This window comes from Arabidopsis lyrata (genome assembly GCF_000004255.2).
Source record: "Arabidopsis lyrata subsp. lyrata unplaced genomic scaffold ARALYscaffold_8, whole genome shotgun sequence".
NCBI classification, from domain to species: Eukaryota; Viridiplantae; Streptophyta; class Magnoliopsida; order Brassicales; family Brassicaceae; genus Arabidopsis; species Arabidopsis lyrata.
In genome coordinates, this window is record NW_003302548.1 from 22,198,359 (window position 1) to 22,217,077 (window position 18,719).

The window sequence follows — 18,719 nt, forward strand, 5'->3', positions numbered from 1 at the left end:
TCTATATATCTTATATGATTTCAATACGAAATATTTTGAAGAATGAACTCTCTAATTAGTTCTGAGATTCATTTTTTTTTTCTTCACTAAATTGTTAAACGTTCCTAAATTGATATTATAAGACTATTAAATCTTTTTCTTCGCTTTTTTTTTTCTCTCTTCATAGCCTTCAACGATACTCTAATAATTTATTCACTTTTATAAATTGACGGCCATGTGGTTTGTTCCTATTTCGATAACATTATAACTTTTTTTTATAATGTAAATTGAAGATAACTTTAAGTTGCTTTTAGAACTTTTAGTTTGATTGTCCGCAAGGTGGTGGGCGAGTGGTAGGGCGAGTTCGGAGTTGAGGGTGAAATCCTCGAACTCGGGTTCGATCTTCCTCCCTCGCTGTTATCAACACTTTGTTGGGAAGTCTGGGCTTGGGCTTCGGCCCAGGCAATTTACCTGGTAGTCTGGTAACAGGCGATCCAGCTACCCCGAGCATTAGTCGGAAAGCATTCTAAACTCGGTTCAGGCAGTGTGGTAGCCCATCCTTCGGGGTGGTAGTGAGTCCACTCTGTAGCACTCCGGTGCGTTTCTACCGAGGCTTACCGGATCAGCCGATCGAGTATATCAAAAAACTTTTAGTTTGACGGACTATATGTTCTGGTTCTTGAAATTCTATGTATATATCAGAGAAAAGAAATCACATGATTTAATCTTTAGTCCGACAGAATGATAAAATTATAATATAACAAATACATGCAAAATAATATATTATATTTGGAACCAGTATATGAAATCACATGTTAAATATAGTGGATTTTACGTTATTAGGTATTATGACTTGATTTTATAACAACAAAACATTTATATATTAACTAGCTTGTATATATAAAGGCGTGATTTTGGAATATTAAACCAAAAAAAAATCCTTGAATAAAAAAAGAGAGTATTCTTGAAGTTAGTTTTCTTAACGGCAAAGCTGCGTTCAAAGCTGCACAAAATGCAAAATTTTCAAAATAAAAGCATGACAAAACACTTTCCACTTTATAGGCATTCATGTGCACACCAACTTTAAAATGTGTATATTTGACTATATATTATCAAGTTATCGAATTTTCAAATTTTATACTTAGCCTCTTATTTTAAATTAATTCGTCACAAAACTTACAAATTTTAAATTTAAATATTAAAATTTCATCAATTACTGACCTGTTTACTCTCTTTCGACCAATTGGATCCGGATTTGTAAGAAAAAACATAGTTGGAAGAATAAATCTTTCCCGGTATCAACATTTTTCATGATTTCAAACTAATTTTAACTTCCCAAATTCCAGGTGGCTCGTGACATTACAGTGAATAACAAGAATTTAGACAAAAAAATAATTGACAAAATAAACCCCAAGCTGTTATGAAATGGGCCAAAACCTAAATCATATAATAGAGTAGAAGACAGGCCCAAGTTAAATGAAGGCCTATATAGTCCACTGATGATTAATCTTGATCTTGATTTACAAGATACATAGTATTATTATACAAAACAAAACAATTGAAATTGTTGAATAAGGCTAATATATAGTATGCCGTACGTGTGCGGATAGAACTAAATAATTTCCATGTTTGAAACGAATCTTGCTTGCGGAAGCCCTTTTCCCTCTTTTATTGACCAGACTTCTTTTTTTTGCAGAATGTTGTTTTCATTGCGATGGACCCTTCTTAATTATCACATCAACTATCTTTCAAAAAGTGAACATGATTTCATAACACTATAACATGTGTATATGATGAAATACTATAGACATGGATGAAAACGTCAAATATAAACAGTACTTTATCTATCTCCTTCACCATAAATTTAATTTATAAACAAAAAAATTAGTGAACAACATAAAAAGTCACCTAGAATCCCACTTTATCGTAGGAAATTAATGGACCTCATTATATTCACTTAACAATAGAATCGAGAAAACAAAATGTATATATTTTGGTTATAAAAGTTCACACTTTCTTCAGTTAACTTCACGTGAGAATAATTGGGTGAATCTCAGTAATCAGTATACGGATACATCCGTCACCAACTTTTTTTTCAACATTAAGGTAAAATTTTATTATATGAACATGATATATAAATATAAGTAGAAAAAGTTAAAATGTAGTTGACTCCATATTGATCAATTTCACCAAAGGAGACTGATTAACCAACCAAGAACACTCTCATTTTGGATATTTTTTTTTCTTGTCGACATTAACTATTTATATACAAACAAAACTCAATTAGAGAATTTTATAAATAATAATATACATGTGCGTGTTCGGTATAGTAATGGTTTCATGACGTTCATTTACTCAAACTCAAGATTATATGGCTCACGTTTCTGCAGAACTTTTATCTCATCTCATGTTTTCTTTATAAATACGCCTCAATTACATAACTTAAATCCCTCATATCTTCCTCTTTATCTTTATTAATACCTCTCTAAATATATTTGATCTCTGTTTCACAGTTATAGCAAGAATTGTATCATACGAAGTCATACTAAAGAATGGCTAATTTCACAACTTTCTTCTTCATCATCGCTCTTCTTCTCTGCTCCACGCTAACATACGCATCAGCCCGGCTCACTCCGACCTCCGTTTATCCTGAAGATATCTCCGTCAAGGTCTTAAACCTCATTCTCATGGTGTTTATGTGTTCATATATTTGCTCTATATATAGTGAATAAAGAAATATGATCGAAAATGCTTTAAATAACAAAGCTATACAATTCTCCTAAAAATGAAAGACCACTCTGGTTTCAGCTCAAGATTATCTGATTTCCCTAAAAGAAAAGGAATTATAATCGAGAATCGAGATTAACAATTTAGTAACGTGGGCATATTTTTTTTTCTTATGTGCAGAAAATGGAACAAGGGGAGGGAAACTGTGAAGGTGTTGGAGAAGAAGAATGCTTCTTGATACGAAGAACTTTAGTTGCTCACACTGATTACATCTACACTCAAGACCACAATCCCTAAATGATCAATTAGCAATTCTTAATATTGTTGGATTAGTAATCCATATATAATGATGTTTTATTATATCCATATAATTAGCTTCTTAATATTGTTGCACTTTGTACTTTCTTAATTATTAACGAAACTACTTCACAGACTGATTGTATCTTTGTCACTTGATCTGAATATTTATGCGTATAAAATTATTAAATTATTGAACTACACTTCTTTTTTTTCTTCGTTAATAAAGATTGGAGATATAGTTAGTGTCTTCTTGACCACACACAAGCTAATTAATCTCATCTCATTATAATTATTTTGTCAAACAAACAATCTCATCTCATTTTATTCTACTTTTTTTTTTAGTCTTAAATGAAAGAAGCTGACTTTCTTTGTTTTGTGAAGATTGAATCCCTCATTTGATAGCATCAGTTTCTCAGCATACCACACACGCATTAAAGATAATAAAAGCATACACCTATCAAATAATGACACACCTACATCTATAAATGCATATAGAGACATATATGCTTTAATTTGCGATTATGTGTGGATGTTCAAAGTATAACTACAAACTTCTCAATAATGACATACACACATTTTGTTTACCACCAAATACTCAACATAAACAAAGAATTAGCTTGATTAATATTTTTTTAGCATCATACGAATTATACTTTATTTAACAATATATTCAATAATAACAAAATTAGGAGAAATTAGCCCAAAAAAAAAAAAAAACTATTGCCGTAAGAGTTTTGGAAAGGGTCAAAATCAGATCACAAGTTTTAAACGGAGAAAAAGAAAAAGACGGTGAGAAAGAAGTCGGTGACAATTATTTATGGTCTCTCCTCCTCCGGTGTAAGGGCGTTGACATAAAAGGAAAAGGCTTTTGATGGGCCTGAATGATTACATCTAAAATTTGGGCCAAGCCCATATAAAAGTTGACACGTCAACTCTGTTCTAGAAACCCTTACTTATAAATGTCTAAGATTCGTCGCGAACGTCCCCGACCGGAAAGATCAGCTTAAGAGACGGCTGCAGGAGATAAGATCGATCGGCGGCGACCGTTATCAAGCTATCGTTATGTTTCGGAGGAACAGGTTTCTGTCTTTGCCAATGGTGATCGGAGCAGTTGTGTAAGTAGTCGTTTAATCTTAATTAGGCCAAAATCTAAATCTTGAATGCTCTATGATTATGGTTTCTTCAAGAAGACCTGGTAGATATTTTTGCTTATTGGCTTTTGGAGATTATATAGAGATAGTAAATTGTAGATTACTCGATTTTCCAACTTGAATTAAGTTTTTTTTTCATTTAGTTAATATAATCGATCTGAGCATTGTAAGTAGTCAATAAGGTAGAATTCGAGATGATTCTTTTGAGGATTGGACTTCAATTTTCTGAAAAGTAAGTAGCAAAAGATCATTACTTTAGCAATATCAGATCAGGATTTATGTAAATTGCCTTAACCGAGATTTAGCCCAAATGCTATATTCTCCTGAAATTTGTCAAATGTCTGATTCATTCGTTACTAGAGTGAAGCAATCTGAATATGTTTGTTTTGCTTGCAGGATTGGTGTGGTTTCAGGGAAAGCGATTTTCGGGCCTCCGCTTGATCAGTACTGGAAAGAGAAGCTCGAAGGAGAAGAAGCTGTTGTTGCCAAGGAAGTCACTGAAAAGAGCTCAGATTCATCAACCTAAAGATGTTTGTACTATTTACGAGCAGAGTTATGTAAATCACCGTTGATTTAGTTACGGATCATAACGAAGAGCTTGGACAAATGTTTGCAAGGAAGCATTGTTAATGTTTTGTAGGAGGTGATACATACCAAAAGAGCAACAAAGTGTAACAAATGTAGTAAGTGCCTTGCATTTAAACGGGATTAACAGCTGCTGGTCTTGTTGGTAGTAGTATCCTTATACTATAAAATAAGTTAATTATCTTCCTCATTCCGGAAAACTCGTGATATATATATAAACAGTTGTATTCTCAATTTGCATAAACACCCAATATCAATATCAATATCAATCATGAATTTTAAACTTATTTGGTTGATGATATACATGAAAGAAATCAGACTGCAAAAGAGAAAACTGTGACATGAGCGAGTCTGAAAATAGTACTAATTGGTTTTTAACTTTTTATTATTATAGACGAAAATAAAGAAATTCACCTGAAATGAAAGTCTGACACGTAGACAGTTTGATTCTTGCGATTCGGAAGAGGCGAGCCGTCGCGTCTCTCTAGAGTCCACCCATATTGCCACGTGGCTTTAAATCTTTACATGTGGCAAATCTTGTGTTGGTCGCTAATACACCTCATCATCTTGCAAATTTTGCATGTTCTTTTTTATATTTATTTTTTCTAATGATTTTTTGGTAATGTGGTTCCATGATCCTAAGGTTAAGGAGAATCGACAGTCTTCTTCTATATTTTACCTTTCCTTTTAATTACCACAAATAATTGAAAAAACCATTTATAAGAAAATATCTCCTTCTTTACTAATTTGTCTTAATTTTGATTTATCATATTTATTTTACCATAAAATCTCATAGCATTTAACACTTGTAAGGTAACTGTGTCAGAAATTTAAAAAGTTTACCAAATTGCAAAGATTTGTGTAATATAGATGGGATGCATTTGTCAAAAAAAAAAGATGGGATTTATTTGACAAAAATAATAATGTATCCTACATGTATGTGTATATAAGTGTTTTTATTTCCTGCGTAGATATGATAAGTACATGATAGATACGATTTCGCATCTGTTTCGGCTTCTCTTTTTCTCGTCCACCAACAGAACTATTTCTCCTCTTTTGTAGCAATAAAATAAAATAAATTTTCTTCAGGAGAATCTCTCTCCATTTTTAGGATTCTTCTTCTTCTTCCATTAGTCTCTATTGAATCAGAATCTCGACTCTCAGGTATATCTCTCTATCTCTCTTCGTTTTCTTATTATTTTTTCGTACTTGAAATTCTTGAGAAAATTACAAAACTCTCTCTGGTTATTCAAGACGATTCGGATTTGGATTCAGATTCTCATATATGGGAATCGTCTAGTCAAAGACCGAACCGAATCTTTATTGTTTTCTCTCCTGAATTAACAATCTTGGGTTAGTCTTACGCTTTTTTATTGCTCTGTTCGTAATATTTTTCCACTGCGAGTTGATTCTACGCGAACAACTATTCTTCCAAGTGGAGATTAATCTTAATCTTATAAGAGTATATATGTAAATATTAATAGTTTTAGGATACAAATGTAATTAATTCTACCCTAATCACTCTATCATGTGTGTATATATATGTGTTAAACACATTCTATCAATATAAGAAATATTCAGCCTCTATAAATCTAACATAAACAACCAGAGTTCTCCTGAAATTTGAAGTAGGAATTTTGGTAAAAAATATCTCCTGAGCAATAAGAGAAACATGGTTTCGGATTTGATCCTGAACCGAATACTTCGGCGGCTTCTTATTTATCGTCAAGTTTAATATAATCATTATTAAACGTTTTGTTGCTCTTTAATTTTTTTTTTAACCTCGTTTACTTCTTGTTATTATTCAATTTGCTATCAAATTTCGATGCGTTGCTCCTTTTTTCTTTGACTAAAAAACATGTTTCTGTGTATACATAGGTTGGATTTTGAGAGCTATTTAATTAATATCAGCCGTATTAATTAAGATGATGGAAATAGCTTATCAGCCTCGGATTGATTCCGAGATCGAATCACTCGTCGAGAGAATCAATCCTCCCAGGTTAGTACCTTATTAATATTTTTCTCATTATGTTAGAATTTTTTTTTACAAATATGTTTAATCTTGATATTACTGGATTTGTGCGCTAATTAGGGTTTGTGTAGACAACGACTCAGACCCAGAGTGCACACTTATTAAGGTATATATAAAAGCTCTGGATAATATCATGCTAATTAGTTATAGGGACTAATAAGCCTTAATTAAACATGTGGTTGATATATGTAGGTAGATAGCGCGAACAAGTACGGGATATTACTGGACATGGTTCAAGTGTTGGCCGATCTTGATCTCGTTATCTCCAAATGTTACATCTCATCCGATGGTGAATGGTTCATGGATGGTAAGTCGTCATCATCATCATCATTCACATGTCATCATGGTGGACCACATATATGACTTCACATCTGAAATTTCTCTTTGTTAGTGTTTCACGTGACAGACCAACTCGGGAATAAGCTCACAGACCGAAGCCTTATTCTCTACATTCAACAGGTGTGAATAAAAATCATAAAATTACTAAGTAACCGGAAAATCATCTTCTTGAGTTTACTTGTTTTGATACAATTGATTACTCCCTCTGTTTTTTTTTAAGTTCTCGTTTTAACTGTATTTGGACAAATTAAGAAAAGGTATACAATGACTATATTAAACCTCATAAAAATGACAAGTAATTATTTACAAATAATTTGTGTTTATTAAAATGAGGATAATTTGGGTAGTTATTGGCATAAATTATATTATTACCTTAAAACGACAACTAATTTAAAACAAAAAGAAACTCTAAAATAACAACTATTTGAAAACGGAGAGAGTATTAATGATTTTGGTTTATTTAATTCAGGCAATATGTTCTAGTAGAACGGGAGGTATAACAAAGGAGATGCAGAGTAATCTAAAACGGGAGGTGCAACAGCGCCACGTTTCAACAGAGCACACGGCCTTTGAGATAACCGGAATCAACAGACCGGGTCTGCTGTCCGAAATATCTGCCGTACTTTCCGACATTGGATGTCACGTGACAGCTGCAGTGGCATGGACCCACCACGAGCGAGCGGCGATGGTGATTTATCTAGAAGACGGGTTTAACGGTGGGCCTATAATCGACCCAATAAGAAAGGCCCAAGTAAAGGATCATCTTGATACAGTCATGGAGGCCCATCACAGAGTTGGCGATGTGTCTCATGTTGTCGTGAGGGTTGTCGAGGCTAAAGGAGCTCCCGTCGGGTGGGCTCACACTGAGCGACGACTTCATGAGCTAATGTACGGCGAAGGAGATTACGAGAATTGCTTCGACTGCGATTGTTTCGGAGACAGGTGCGTTGGAATTTATACGAAGTTATAATCATCAATGGCAAAATAATAATGTGTTTAGCTTCGTTTCGATACATGTGACAGGTGCGATGCTTTGTGGAGAGGAAGATGCGAGAGGATACACGTGACGATCGAAGCATGTAATGGCTATTCAATGGTGAATGTTAAGTGTAGAGATAGACCAAAACTACTTTTCGACACGGTGTGTGCTTTGAAAGAGTTACAATTCGTAGTGTTTCACGCCGTCGCAGGAGCTAAAGGCTCCACGGCAGAGCAAGAATATTTCATAAGAAAGAAGAACGGGTGCACGTTAGAAACGGAAGTGCAAAGAGAAAGACTAAGACATTGTTTGGTTGCTGCGATTTCGAGACGTGCTTCACGAGGTTTGAAACTCGAGATTCGGACAGAGAACAAGATGGGTTTGTTGTCGGATGTGACTAGAGTCGTGAGAGAAAACGGTTTATCGATAACGAGAGCTGAGATGTGCACGCAAGGTGAGATTGCGGTTGGCTCGTTTTATGTCACCGATGTGAATGGAGGTGAGACGAATGCGAATGCGGTTGAAGCGGTTGTACGAGAATTAGGTGGAGCGGTTGTGTCAGCGGTTAAAGCGGTTGGGATGGTGCCTACGAGGATGGGTTCGACGAGTGATAGTGTGGAGCAAGACAAAGCTAAGTCATCGATTGGGAGATTGTTTTGGTCTAAGTTAGAGAGATTGTCAACGTCTATAAGATCGTTGTGAAGTGTTTCATTAGAGGATTTTGCCTCTCTCGTTCTGGTAATTATCGTTGTATATATATAGTTTGATTTAGGAATATTTGAAGATTGAAATGAAATTCATATAATTGGTTTTAGATGTGAACTAATGAGATAGATTCATTCGAATTCGATCATAACCTTGACACTCTTATTTGTTCTTAGATGTTCAATGGTGCTCAGCTGGAATTATGTTTTGTTTTTAGAAACAGGAAACATTAATACCGTCTTAATTCAAGTTTTGAGATATTGTAGAATGTAGACCAATTTTGGTTTGGTTTTGACAGCTGTCATAGACAAATAAACAATTTACTTTACAGTAGTAATTAACAAGTCAATGCAAGGGCATAACGGGAAATTAAATGAAAGGAAAATAGAGTAAACAAACCCTAATGTGACGATATACAGTAACACATTCGAACACTCTCGAATTCGAAGAAAACCCTAATTTTTGAGCGGGAGCGGCACAATTGCAGACGAATTTCGATTTCTAAAGTCAATAAGAGCTTTGGATTTGGCGGCGAATAAGAAAACATGGCGAATTTGGATTTGGAGCAGCATTCATCCGAAAACGAAGAGATTAAGAAGAAGAAGCATAAGAAAAGAGCGAGAGACGGAGCTAAGAAACTAAAGCAGCGAGCAATTGATGAAGAAGAACCCGAGCATGAAGATGGTGATGACGAAGAGAACAAACCGTTAATTGACGAAGAACCGAAGAAGAAGAAGAAGCTAAAGCAGCGTGGAGATGCTGATGACGATGCTGATGACGAAGCGATAACAGAAGAAGAGCCGAAGAAGAAGAAGAGGAAGGACGAGGAAGTGAAGTCTGAAGAAGAAGACAAAGTGGAGGGAACAAGTATAATGACTAATGAAACGTTTGAGTCATTGTCATTATCTGATAACACTTATAAATCTGTCAAGGAGATGGGTTTTGCACGCATGACTCAGGTAATATTCTGGAATTGAATCTTATGTTTTTTGTATAGCAAAGATTCGACCTTTTACAAATTTCAACACTTGGCAGATACAAGCTAAAGCAATTCCACCATTGATGATGGGAAAAGATGTACTTGGAGCTGCCAGGACTGGTTCTGGTAAAACTTTAGCTTTTCTTATTCCTGCTGCAGAGCTTTTATACCATGTTCGTTTTACTCCTCGCAATGGAACTGGTGTTATCGTCATTTGCCCAACAAGAGAGCTTGCTATTCAGGTCCTAATTCTCTCACACTTTTCTATATAATCATGCCAAAGAGTGATACTTATTATACATCATCAATGTTTCAGTCTTATGGAGTAGCAAAAGAACTTCTTAAGTATCATTCACAGACTGTGGGAAAAGTCATTGGCGGTGAGAACAGAAAGAAAGAAGCTGAGATTCTTGCCAAAGGTGTTAATTTATTAGTAGCTACCCCTGGAAGGCTTCTTGACCACCTTGAAAATACAAATGGTTTTGTATTCAAGAACTTGAAGGTAAACACAAAGTCTGATATCAATTTTGGGTGCTACTGGTATTGTCATGGTATTGATTTAATGCAACTCTTAATCTCTGTTTACTTGCAGCTTTTTGTAATGGATGAGGCTGATAGGATATTGGAACAGAACTTTGAAGAGGACCTGAAGAAGATTATTAAACTTCTACCAAAGGTATTCTCGCGGCTTGCATAGTGAAGTAACCGATTCAATACCGTAGTTTAATCTGAATCAAAGAGGTGTGTAAAGTTCTTTTCATGTCAATGTGTTGTTGATAATGGTAAACCGTCTTTTTGTATTGGTGTAGACTAGACAGACGTCACTGTTTTCCGCCACACAGAGCGCAAAGGTATGTTTACCAATCAGTATAGTTTTTTCACTTAATTCTTTATTAGTGTCAGTTTATTAAAATTAGTGGAACTTGATTAAACCATCAGGTTGAGGATCTTGCTCGGGTGTCACTTGCCTCACCTGTTTATATCGATGTGGATGAAGGACGACAAAAGGTAGCAATTAACACAATTTCTATTATCTTTTCTCGCATTTTACTTTTATGACCAAAACCGGCTTTTTTAAAATATGTGAAAACTGAAACTGCAGGTTACAAATGAAGGCTTGGAGCAAGGTTATTGCGTTGTGCCAAGTGGGATGCGGTTATTATTTTTACTTACCTTCTTGAAGAGATTCCATGGGAAAAAGAAAATCATGGTTTTTTTCTCTACATGCAAATCGACAAAGTTCCATGCCGAACTCTTTCGATATATCAAATTAGATTGCCTTGAAATCCGTGGAGGGATAGACCAGAGCAAAAGAACTTCAACATTATTCCAATTCAAAAAGGCGGAAACTGGTATTTTGTTGTGTACTAATGTTGCTGCCCGAGGTCTTGATTTTCCTCATGTGGTATGCTTCCTTAACCATTTGTTTTAATAATCTGAATTGGTTGGTCTTAATCAAATCTCTTTGATTATTTTCTCTTGTATAGGACTGGATTGTGCAATATGATCCTCCAGATAACCCAACGGTATGTTGCTCTTATAATTTCAAGTATTTAGGCAAACACGCGCAAGAATAAAAGCTAAGAGATCCCTTGAATTCTTGAATGTCACTTTTGATTTAGGAATATATTCATAGAGTTGGTAGAACAGCTCGTGGAGAAGGAGCAAAAGGGAAGGCTCTGCTTGTCCTTACTCCAGATGAGTTACAGTTTATTCAGTATCTCAAGGTAAATTGTTTTCATTCAATAAACTAATATTATTCAAAAATCATAGAAATTTTGATAAAAGAATCTGTTTCCGACTGTATATTTTCCAGGCGGCGAAAATTCCTGTTGAGGAACATGAATTTGAAGAAGGGAAATTGCTCGACGTGAAATCTTTTCTGGTAAAACTAAAACATTTTTGCTCTTTCTGAAATTTTTTACTACAAGAAACAAAAGTTGAGAGATTATTTAAAATGTTATTGCAGGAGGATTTGATATCTAAAAACTATGCATTAAAGGAGTCAGCAAAAGAAGCATACAAGACTTACATTTCAGGATATGATTCTCACTCTATGAAAGATGTCTTTAATGTTCACCGACTCGATCTCAAGGTAACCAAATCTGCAGCATACATTACATAACGAGACCTCATGAAATCAGGAATACAATTTGTCTCTTTTTTCTGCAATGTGATTTAAAACGTTAACCGAAAATCTTTGTTTATGTGCAGGAGGTTGCGGCTTCGTTCGGTTTCTCAGATCCTCCCAAAGTTGCTCTGAAGACAGATCGAGGAGGGTACAAGAGTAAGAGAGAACCGGTTAATAAGTTTAACAGAGGTCGTGGTGGTAGACGCGGCGGTAAAAGCAAGTTCGAGAGGTACTAAAAACACCAAGACTAAAAAATACAGTTGCACAAGAACCAAGACAACGTCGTGGTACAAGCCTTTTAACGAATGTTGTATCTTATTTTTGTGGTCAATTACTATCGTTTTGTCTTAAGCTGTCTCGAGATATCAGATAAGAGAGACCAGTTTTGTCCTCGTTACTTAGAAATATTGATCATTTGTTTTTGCGAATAAACTTCGACTTATATACAAACATTGCAGTTTTTTACTAGGGCCTTCAGATATATTGGTTTTGATGAAATGGTATACAAAACTATTCACAGCAAATTTTTAACGGAAGCATAAGATATTACCAAAAGAAACATTGGAGGTCCCTCACACTGCATCAACATCAAGCCAGTCGTTTGATTTTTTCTTCTCTTTTACCTCTTTTAGCTGAACCCAATCTGGTGAATTTTTGTCTGAAGAATCAGAACCAGAGTTAGTAATGTTCTTGTAACTCACTTTGACGTCTGCTTCGCCATTTTCGTCTTCTTCTAGATCACTGAATGATACATCTTCTTCGTCTTCACCAAGAGGATGATGATTTGAGGTTGATCTTCCCTCAAAGACGCTAACAGATGAAGTCTCTTCATCATTCAACCAATCATCTGCATCGTCTTCTTCTTCGTCATCCACTTGCACATTGATAAATCTAGATGAAGAAGCAGTTGAGGTGCTTCTTTCTTCAATGACAGATTTGTCAACAATTTGTATCTCTTTGCTCTCAATTGGGTGCTTGTCTGTTTCAACGTCAGACGACTCGACTGGATTTACGGTTTTGACAGTTCCTGATTCCGGTGAAGGTTCATAAGGAGGCACAGTAAGAGGTTCCACAATGACAGCATTCCCTTCTTCTACAGGTAACTTGTTTCTTTTCTGCAGTTCTTGAGATAACATTGCTCTTGCCTCGAGTACCTTCATATGCAAAGACAAAAAAAAAGTTAAGTGACAGGAACAATAAATGCTAATGAGGATCACCGTTTCGACACAAATTCGATTACCATTAAACTTTCTAGAAGAGTATGATTAGCATCAGGCGTAGGATTACAATTATACACAATGTGAAAGGCATAAACTCGAAAACAACGAAATAGGTAGACATTAGTGAGCAATGGAGTTGAGAATCCAAACTTACATGAGGAGTGGAGAGAAGCAAGGCATCATCTTTACTGAGTTTAGAATGCACAAGAACAAAGTAAATCCTCCAGAAGCAATTCTCAGTCATATATTCAGGGCAAAGCTCAATCCTCAAAGAAGCCAAGCTCGGTGCTAGCCTTTCCACAGCCAAAGCATGCTCGTACTGAGCATCAGCCATTTCAAAGTCTGAAAATTGAGTGGGAAACAAAATCAAACTTCAACTTCACTATTATTATAAGTTGATTTTCTCAGACTGAGAAACCAAATTGATCTTCACAGAAACAAAGGAAGATCTGAAACGAAAACTTACCATCAAAGCTATCGTCGTCGTCACCAGGTAAAGGAAAATCCAACCAAGTCTCAGGATGCATCGCAAGATCCTTCACAAACACAACTAATTCCTCTGTAACTCCGATTACGTCGTAATCCACATCTTCTGAATTCAATTGTAAGAAATTCGAAGCGATCTTTGTGAACTCAGACACTGGTAAGTTCCCAGATAGCTTCGAAATCCCAGTCCTGAATCTCCCACCAATCTCCGCGAAGTCGTTCCTAATCCCAGCAATCAGATCCTCGTCTTCCTCCGCATGATCGGGAGTCTGATTTCTCTCCTGAAGATCCGGAGATGAAGAAGGTTGCGAGAGGAACGAAGCTACGCCCCAAAATTGGCTTCTCAAGGTCTTGGTAAGTTCGCTAATGTCTTCCTTAACGCCTCGTGGAGACTGTGAATCCGATACAGATTCCGACGGCGGTTGATTCGCATGCTTTTGATCATCATCTTCATCTTCCTCATCGAGCTTGAGTGAGTTCGCAATGGATCTAGCTAACCAAGCCATATCTGAATCTCTCTCTCACACACACACAAGTTGCGATCGTGATCTTTTTGTTACAGCTGAAGCAAAAGCAAACTTGAGAGCTCCGTCTAAATTCAATCTAAATAATATCTATGTTTAAATCTTTTAATCTTTATCTTATAAAACGAATTTCGTCGTTTTGGCGTAATTCCAATTTGGAGCCAACGACGACGTTTTTTAAATTGACCGTCAAATATTACTGGGCCTAGATAATAGCCATATAGTTCAATTAAGGCCCATCTTAAGATATCTCATTTGCTCATCTTAGGGAAAGCAATGTTTTTTTTTTTTTGGGTTCTATCTAACTTAAGACAGTTGTTTTCCAGATTTGGTAACTGTGTTTTAGATTTTATTTCCAGACAAGAGCTCTCACATCAGTGAGTGACAGACATCACACTCATTGATACAATTGTTCACACTTCACAGAGATATGTTCAGAGTCTCATAGCCAATTAAATAAAAAACAGAGATAAACAAACAGTGAACTGTTGAAACGATTCACAAGTCAAATCATCATCCCTTTCTTTTCACTTGTTCATTCATTTACACAGTGAATTATAAAAATCAGACCAATGCATGTTCATAAATAAGACTTTTGTTCCCCTCCACAAAATCTGAGACCTACCCATCTCAGTTTTCTAATCCTACTGTTCTATCAAGATTTGGTCTTTCCTCAATATGTCTTGTCAAAGATCCATTAAGAGTCTCAAATTCATTTACCAAATAAAAGGATTCATAGATCAATAATTTCTCGAATTATTTATTATGACTCACAAACAGCTAGTAAGTTACAAGAGGCCAAAAAAAATGATTCCTTTCTTCAATCTATTCTTTTACCGAATATTGAACCAAACATAACAAAAAGATTTATACAGTTTGCTTCTACTTAGCTATTAATCCAATCACATTGCAATGTAGAATTCAACAACCAAACTCGTTTCTTTGTCTCATTCTCCATGTGCTTCTCCTTCGAAGGCACCATCAGACCGATAGCTTGGAATCCGAATTTCTTCATCTCTATATACATCAACAAGATGGGGCAGATCCATCTTGTGTGTGTGTCGCGATTTTGACCCGTGTCGTGATTTTGACCCGAAAGGCGAAAAACTTGATTAGTCTTTTATTGGATTGTTCTTGTGAGTTTACATTTGGAGATAAACATTGAGTCTGAATAATGTAGACTACATAACTTCAATAGCTCAGCGGAACGTTGCTTCAAAGCTGGATCACATCCACTTTGGATCACAAGCAGAAGCTTTGCAGCCAAACCAACTTCAACAGCAAGAGATGAACATTCTTCAGAAGCTAATTTGCAAACTGACCAAAGTATCGATATCGCATAGTTTGTGCATTTCTCAGATACCTTCATCAGTAACCTAACGGTATGCGGAATCGTGTTTACCGAATCTTTCAAAGCGATTCTCCCTTCGCTTTCTAAACACAACGAATCCAACACGAAAAGAGCTGATTCCAAACACTCTGGATCTAAACATGGCAAAACATCAATCAATTGAGGAACTGCTCCAATCCTAACCAACAAGTTTCTAACTTGCTTATGAACCGAAACCGATTTGAGCAACGTTAACGCAGGGGAAACTCCGTTTCTTCGTCTCCTATCTTTAACCAATCTCATTAATCCAACAAGCAAACTATGACTAGAAACAAGCTCAGCTCTAAAACCTTTCTCCTCCACCAACCTACCTATCAATCTAGCACAATTGATTTTAGTTTCAATCGAACCATCATTCAACATATCAACCATCAACGAAACTCTAGCTGGTTGCATCAATCCAGCTTTGGAATCAGAATCAAGCTCAAGATTAACAAGAATCGCGATAGCCTCAGATCCAACAGCATGAGAAGTAAAAGGACTTAAAAGAGAAGAGATCACAAAGACTCCACCTTCATCAACAACAGTCTTCTTAGCAATAGTGTGAGCCATCACAACTTGCTTAAGCTCGCTTAAAGCATGAACCTTTGCTTTCCCTTTAGCCTTTCTCAATGTACCCAATATCTCAATAGCTCTTCCTTGCACATCTTCAGATCGTTTCTTCATCAAAACATACTTTTGTGAAAACCAAGTGTAGATCAATTGGTGAAGAGTCTTGTTAGGAGTGACCAAATCATCCCAAAGCTCTTGCATCGTCGTTGGGCATGTACAATGCCCTAAATTGAACCATTTGAGAATGTTAGACCTCTCGTAGGTTTGACCAGTACACAAGGTCACTGGATCTTGCATCGGCTCGAGAGAGATTGGACAGATGAAAACAGAGGGTATTTCAGGTAATTCCAGCTCAGAAATCATCTTCATCAAATCCAATTTCTTCTTCTCATCGGTAACAACTACCACAAATTTCCCATCTCCGCCGCCGCAACCGCCGAGCACACCGTCTATAACCGCCGTGTGTAGATCTAAGATATGCCCATCAAAGCCACCGTTCTTAAAAGGCTGAAACATTGGCATTTTGGACAAATTTACCCAGAAAAAGGTTTTAAAGACAAAGTCTTTCTTCTTCCTTAGCTTTTAAAAACGGTCAAAAAGGAAACATTAAACTCTCGTAATAATAATAGAGCAGTGTATCATAAATACATGATTAATGCTCTCCCACCTGCTAACCAAAAATCTGGATTGTTCCCAGAGTCTCAGAAGATTAAGGTAAAGAACATAGAGTAAACCTTGAAATCTAGGAACAGAAAAAAGGAAGTGAATTTGAGAGAACTCAGATGATGAAATTCACGAATTTGTGAAGACGAAGAAGATGGAAGAAGAATGGTTGTGGTGTGTTTCGGTGAGGAGGAAAATTATTAAAGCAAAGAGACAAATAAAAAAGGAAACGTTTCTTTTGGTTTGGAGTTTGGACCTAAGATTTTTTCTTTTTCACTCTTTTTGCTCGGAAAAAAATAAAAATTAAAAGGAGACAAAACCTAAAAAAGATAAGAAAAGAAAAGAAAACAGAAAACACAGATTTATGTTGACCGAGATTTCACAGGCTATAGCCGGTTATCGAGTCATCTCGACCCATACGCTACACGTGCAAGCTCAAACGCTGAGGGTAAATACCCATTTTGCCCTTCGCCTTACCCATAAGTTGTGACCATCTTTAGCTAAAATTGAAGTGATTTACAGTTTCAGACCAATAATAATATTCATACTAAATACGGTATAAAACTTCACATTTTACCCAAAAAAACAAAATCTTCATATTGATTGTTTTGTTTCCATTCAACTTTTCTTATTGTTAATGAAATTAAAGTGTTATCAAAAACAGTAAAGTGTGTACCTCAATTAAGGGAAAAAAAAAAGAAAAAAGAAGGAGGGGTATAATGGTCATTATTGATGATGAGCAAAGAAAATCCCGCACGTAAGTCAAAAAAGCTGCTAGCAGTCTCACACTTACCACTAAACTACAAAAACCCAGGAGGACAGGTTAGGGCACGTGCGACTATCTTTCAAGGCCTAATTACTTCATTAACCTTTCATTTGAATCATTTATCATTTCTCCTACTATTAAACAACTCTCTGTTTTCTTAAACAAAAATCTGAAAATCGCCTTGCATTTTTATAAATACTTTTCTTTTGGAGTCTATATATATTCTAGAAAGAACAATTGCACTAATCAATATGAAAAATATAACCATTACATTACTGTTTCTCCTTTGATAACATTCAAATGGAAAATATATGTGTTGCTTAACAAATCCGTAAATTACTCCCACTTTTTTCTGTAAGAACATACTATATATTTTTAATTTTATAGTAAGTTTATTTCCTAAATTGGCACCAAAAAGAAAAAGAGAAAAGTGTAAATAAAAGGAATATGGGGCCACGACATGCAAAAGGTCCAGCTAGACATTTGACCATGACAGTGTGTTGTTGCTTTGACTGTACGCCTCGATCGTGTCTCGGTTGTCTTTGACTGCTCTGTCACCACCTATATCCTTCCACGTCTCTATTTAGTTCCTAATCCATCGTGATTTAAGTTTAATAAATGCTGTTTGAATGGTTTAATCCAAATTTAACTAAACGAAGATAATTTTTAATAATAAGCGAAAATTGATGGGAGTGTCAGCAGAGAGATCTGAGACCATGTGTTGTATTTGTTGGAACTGAGTACGATGCCAGAAATGCAGAATTTTGATATTCCTAACAAGTTTTCAAATATGAAAGAACATTTTGCAAAGATATAACGGATTCAATCTTAATTGTGTGTTATATTATTGTAAACATTATATTAATAAAAGTATGATTGAACCTACTCGTTTAAAATCTCCAATAAAATTACTATATTGTTTGATCGGTTCATCTTTAAACGTATTTGTTTTATTAATTTGTCGAATACTATTATTATCAACAACAACTTAAAAGATTCAAATTCAATAATGTATGTTATCAACATCTAGATAGGCAATGAATGATGTGTTTCAATTTTGGTGATGTTTTGAGTTTCCCGGTCAAACTAGTAAACTTAAAGCGGACCGGCAAGAGTTTTAATTTGATGTGACGTGTTAGTAATAACGACTAAAACCATGTGGATTTGAGATTGATTGTGATATACTACTTCAAAAAAAAATTAGACGATAA

The 18,719-nt window shown here is 35.6% G+C and overlaps 5 protein-coding genes across 5 annotated transcripts; 3 read left to right on the forward strand and 2 right to left on the reverse strand.

Moving 5' to 3' along the window:
* The first annotated feature begins 2,334 nt into the window (after positions 1 to 2,334).
* On the forward strand, positions 2,335 to 3,204 carry LOC9302767 (phytosulfokines 5). The gene is made up of 2 exons (XM_002864937.2): positions 2,335 to 2,648; positions 2,887 to 3,204. The coding sequence occupies exons 1-2, from the start codon at positions 2,532 to 2,534 to the stop codon at positions 3,001 to 3,003; spliced, it is 234 nt and encodes a 77-aa protein (XP_002864983.1). The 5' UTR covers positions 2,335 to 2,531; the 3' UTR covers positions 3,004 to 3,204.
* Positions 3,205 to 5,630: 2,426 nt separating this feature from the next.
* On the forward strand, positions 5,631 to 8,937 carry LOC9301060 (ACT domain-containing protein ACR1). The gene is made up of 7 exons (XM_002864939.2): positions 5,631 to 5,906; positions 6,621 to 6,741; positions 6,835 to 6,880; positions 6,967 to 7,081; positions 7,166 to 7,233; positions 7,583 to 8,055; positions 8,137 to 8,937. Exons 2-7 carry the CDS (start codon positions 6,668 to 6,670, stop codon positions 8,792 to 8,794), a joined length of 1,434 nt encoding a protein of 477 aa, XP_002864985.1. The 5' UTR covers positions 5,631 to 5,906; positions 6,621 to 6,667; the 3' UTR covers positions 8,795 to 8,937.
* Positions 8,938 to 9,342: 405 nt separating this feature from the next.
* LOC9301061 (DEAD-box ATP-dependent RNA helicase 27) lies at positions 9,343 to 12,353 on the forward strand. Its single transcript, XM_021029077.1, has 12 exons — positions 9,343 to 9,756; positions 9,833 to 10,018; positions 10,093 to 10,278; positions 10,369 to 10,452; positions 10,586 to 10,627; positions 10,716 to 10,784; positions 10,879 to 11,181; positions 11,264 to 11,302; positions 11,399 to 11,503; positions 11,593 to 11,661; positions 11,746 to 11,871; positions 11,991 to 12,353. Exons 1-12 carry the CDS (start codon positions 9,343 to 9,345, stop codon positions 12,141 to 12,143), a joined length of 1,776 nt encoding a protein of 591 aa, XP_020884736.1. The 3' UTR covers positions 12,144 to 12,353.
* Positions 12,326 to 14,224, reverse strand: LOC110229306. The gene is made up of 3 exons (XM_021029091.1): positions 13,594 to 14,224; positions 13,282 to 13,469; positions 12,326 to 13,061 (listed from the first exon to the last, which is right to left on the reverse strand). The coding sequence occupies exons 1-3, from the start codon at positions 14,117 to 14,119 to the stop codon at positions 12,480 to 12,482; spliced, it is 1,296 nt and encodes a 431-aa protein (XP_020884750.1). The 5' UTR covers positions 14,120 to 14,224; the 3' UTR covers positions 12,326 to 12,479.
* A 653-nt stretch (positions 14,225 to 14,877) lies between these two features.
* LOC9301062 (U-box domain-containing protein 31) lies at positions 14,878 to 17,031 on the reverse strand. The gene has a single exon (XM_021015401.1). It carries the CDS (start codon positions 16,599 to 16,601, stop codon positions 15,258 to 15,260), a length of 1,344 nt encoding a protein of 447 aa, XP_020871060.1. The 5' UTR covers positions 16,602 to 17,031; the 3' UTR covers positions 14,878 to 15,257.
* Between the last annotated feature and the right edge of the window lie 1,688 nt (positions 17,032 to 18,719).

Excerpts from the sequence above, each read along its gene's own strand:
- LOC9301062 (XM_021015401.1), bottom strand. The coding sequence starts at position 16,601 with ATGCCAATGTTTCAGCCTTTTAAGAACGGTGGCTTTGATGGGCATATC.
- LOC9301060 (XM_002864939.2), top strand. The coding sequence starts at position 6,668 with ATGATGGAAATAGCTTATCAGCCTCGGATTGATTCCGAGATCGAATCA. Across the intron at positions 7,082-7,165 it reads TGGTGAATGGTTCATGGATG|TGTTTCACGTGACAGACCAA; the intron begins GTAAGTCGTCAT and ends TCTCTTTGTTAG. Across the intron at positions 7,234-7,582 it reads TTATTCTCTACATTCAACAG|GCAATATGTTCTAGTAGAAC; the intron begins GTGTGAATAAAA and ends TATTTAATTCAG.
- LOC110229306 (XM_021029091.1), bottom strand. The coding sequence starts at position 14,119 with ATGGCTTGGTTAGCTAGATCCATTGCGAACTCACTCAAGCTCGATGAG. Across the intron at positions 13,470-13,593 it reads CGACGACGATAGCTTTGATG|ACTTTGAAATGGCTGATGCT; the intron begins GTAAGTTTTCGT and ends CTCAATTTTCAG. Across the intron at positions 13,062-13,281 it reads TGCTTCTCTCCACTCCTCAT|GTACTCGAGGCAAGAGCAAT; the intron begins GTAAGTTTGGAT and ends TTGCATATGAAG.
- LOC9301061 (XM_021029077.1), top strand. The coding sequence starts at position 9,343 with ATGGCGAATTTGGATTTGGAGCAGCATTCATCCGAAAACGAAGAGATT. Across the intron at positions 10,019-10,092 it reads CAAGAGAGCTTGCTATTCAG|TCTTATGGAGTAGCAAAAGA; the intron begins GTCCTAATTCTC and ends TCAATGTTTCAG. Across the intron at positions 11,303-11,398 it reads ATCCTCCAGATAACCCAACG|GAATATATTCATAGAGTTGG; the intron begins GTATGTTGCTCT and ends CTTTTGATTTAG.
- LOC9302767 (XM_002864937.2), top strand. The coding sequence starts at position 2,532 with ATGGCTAATTTCACAACTTTCTTCTTCATCATCGCTCTTCTTCTCTGC. Across the intron at positions 2,649-2,886 it reads CTGAAGATATCTCCGTCAAG|AAAATGGAACAAGGGGAGGG; the intron begins GTCTTAAACCTC and ends TCTTATGTGCAG.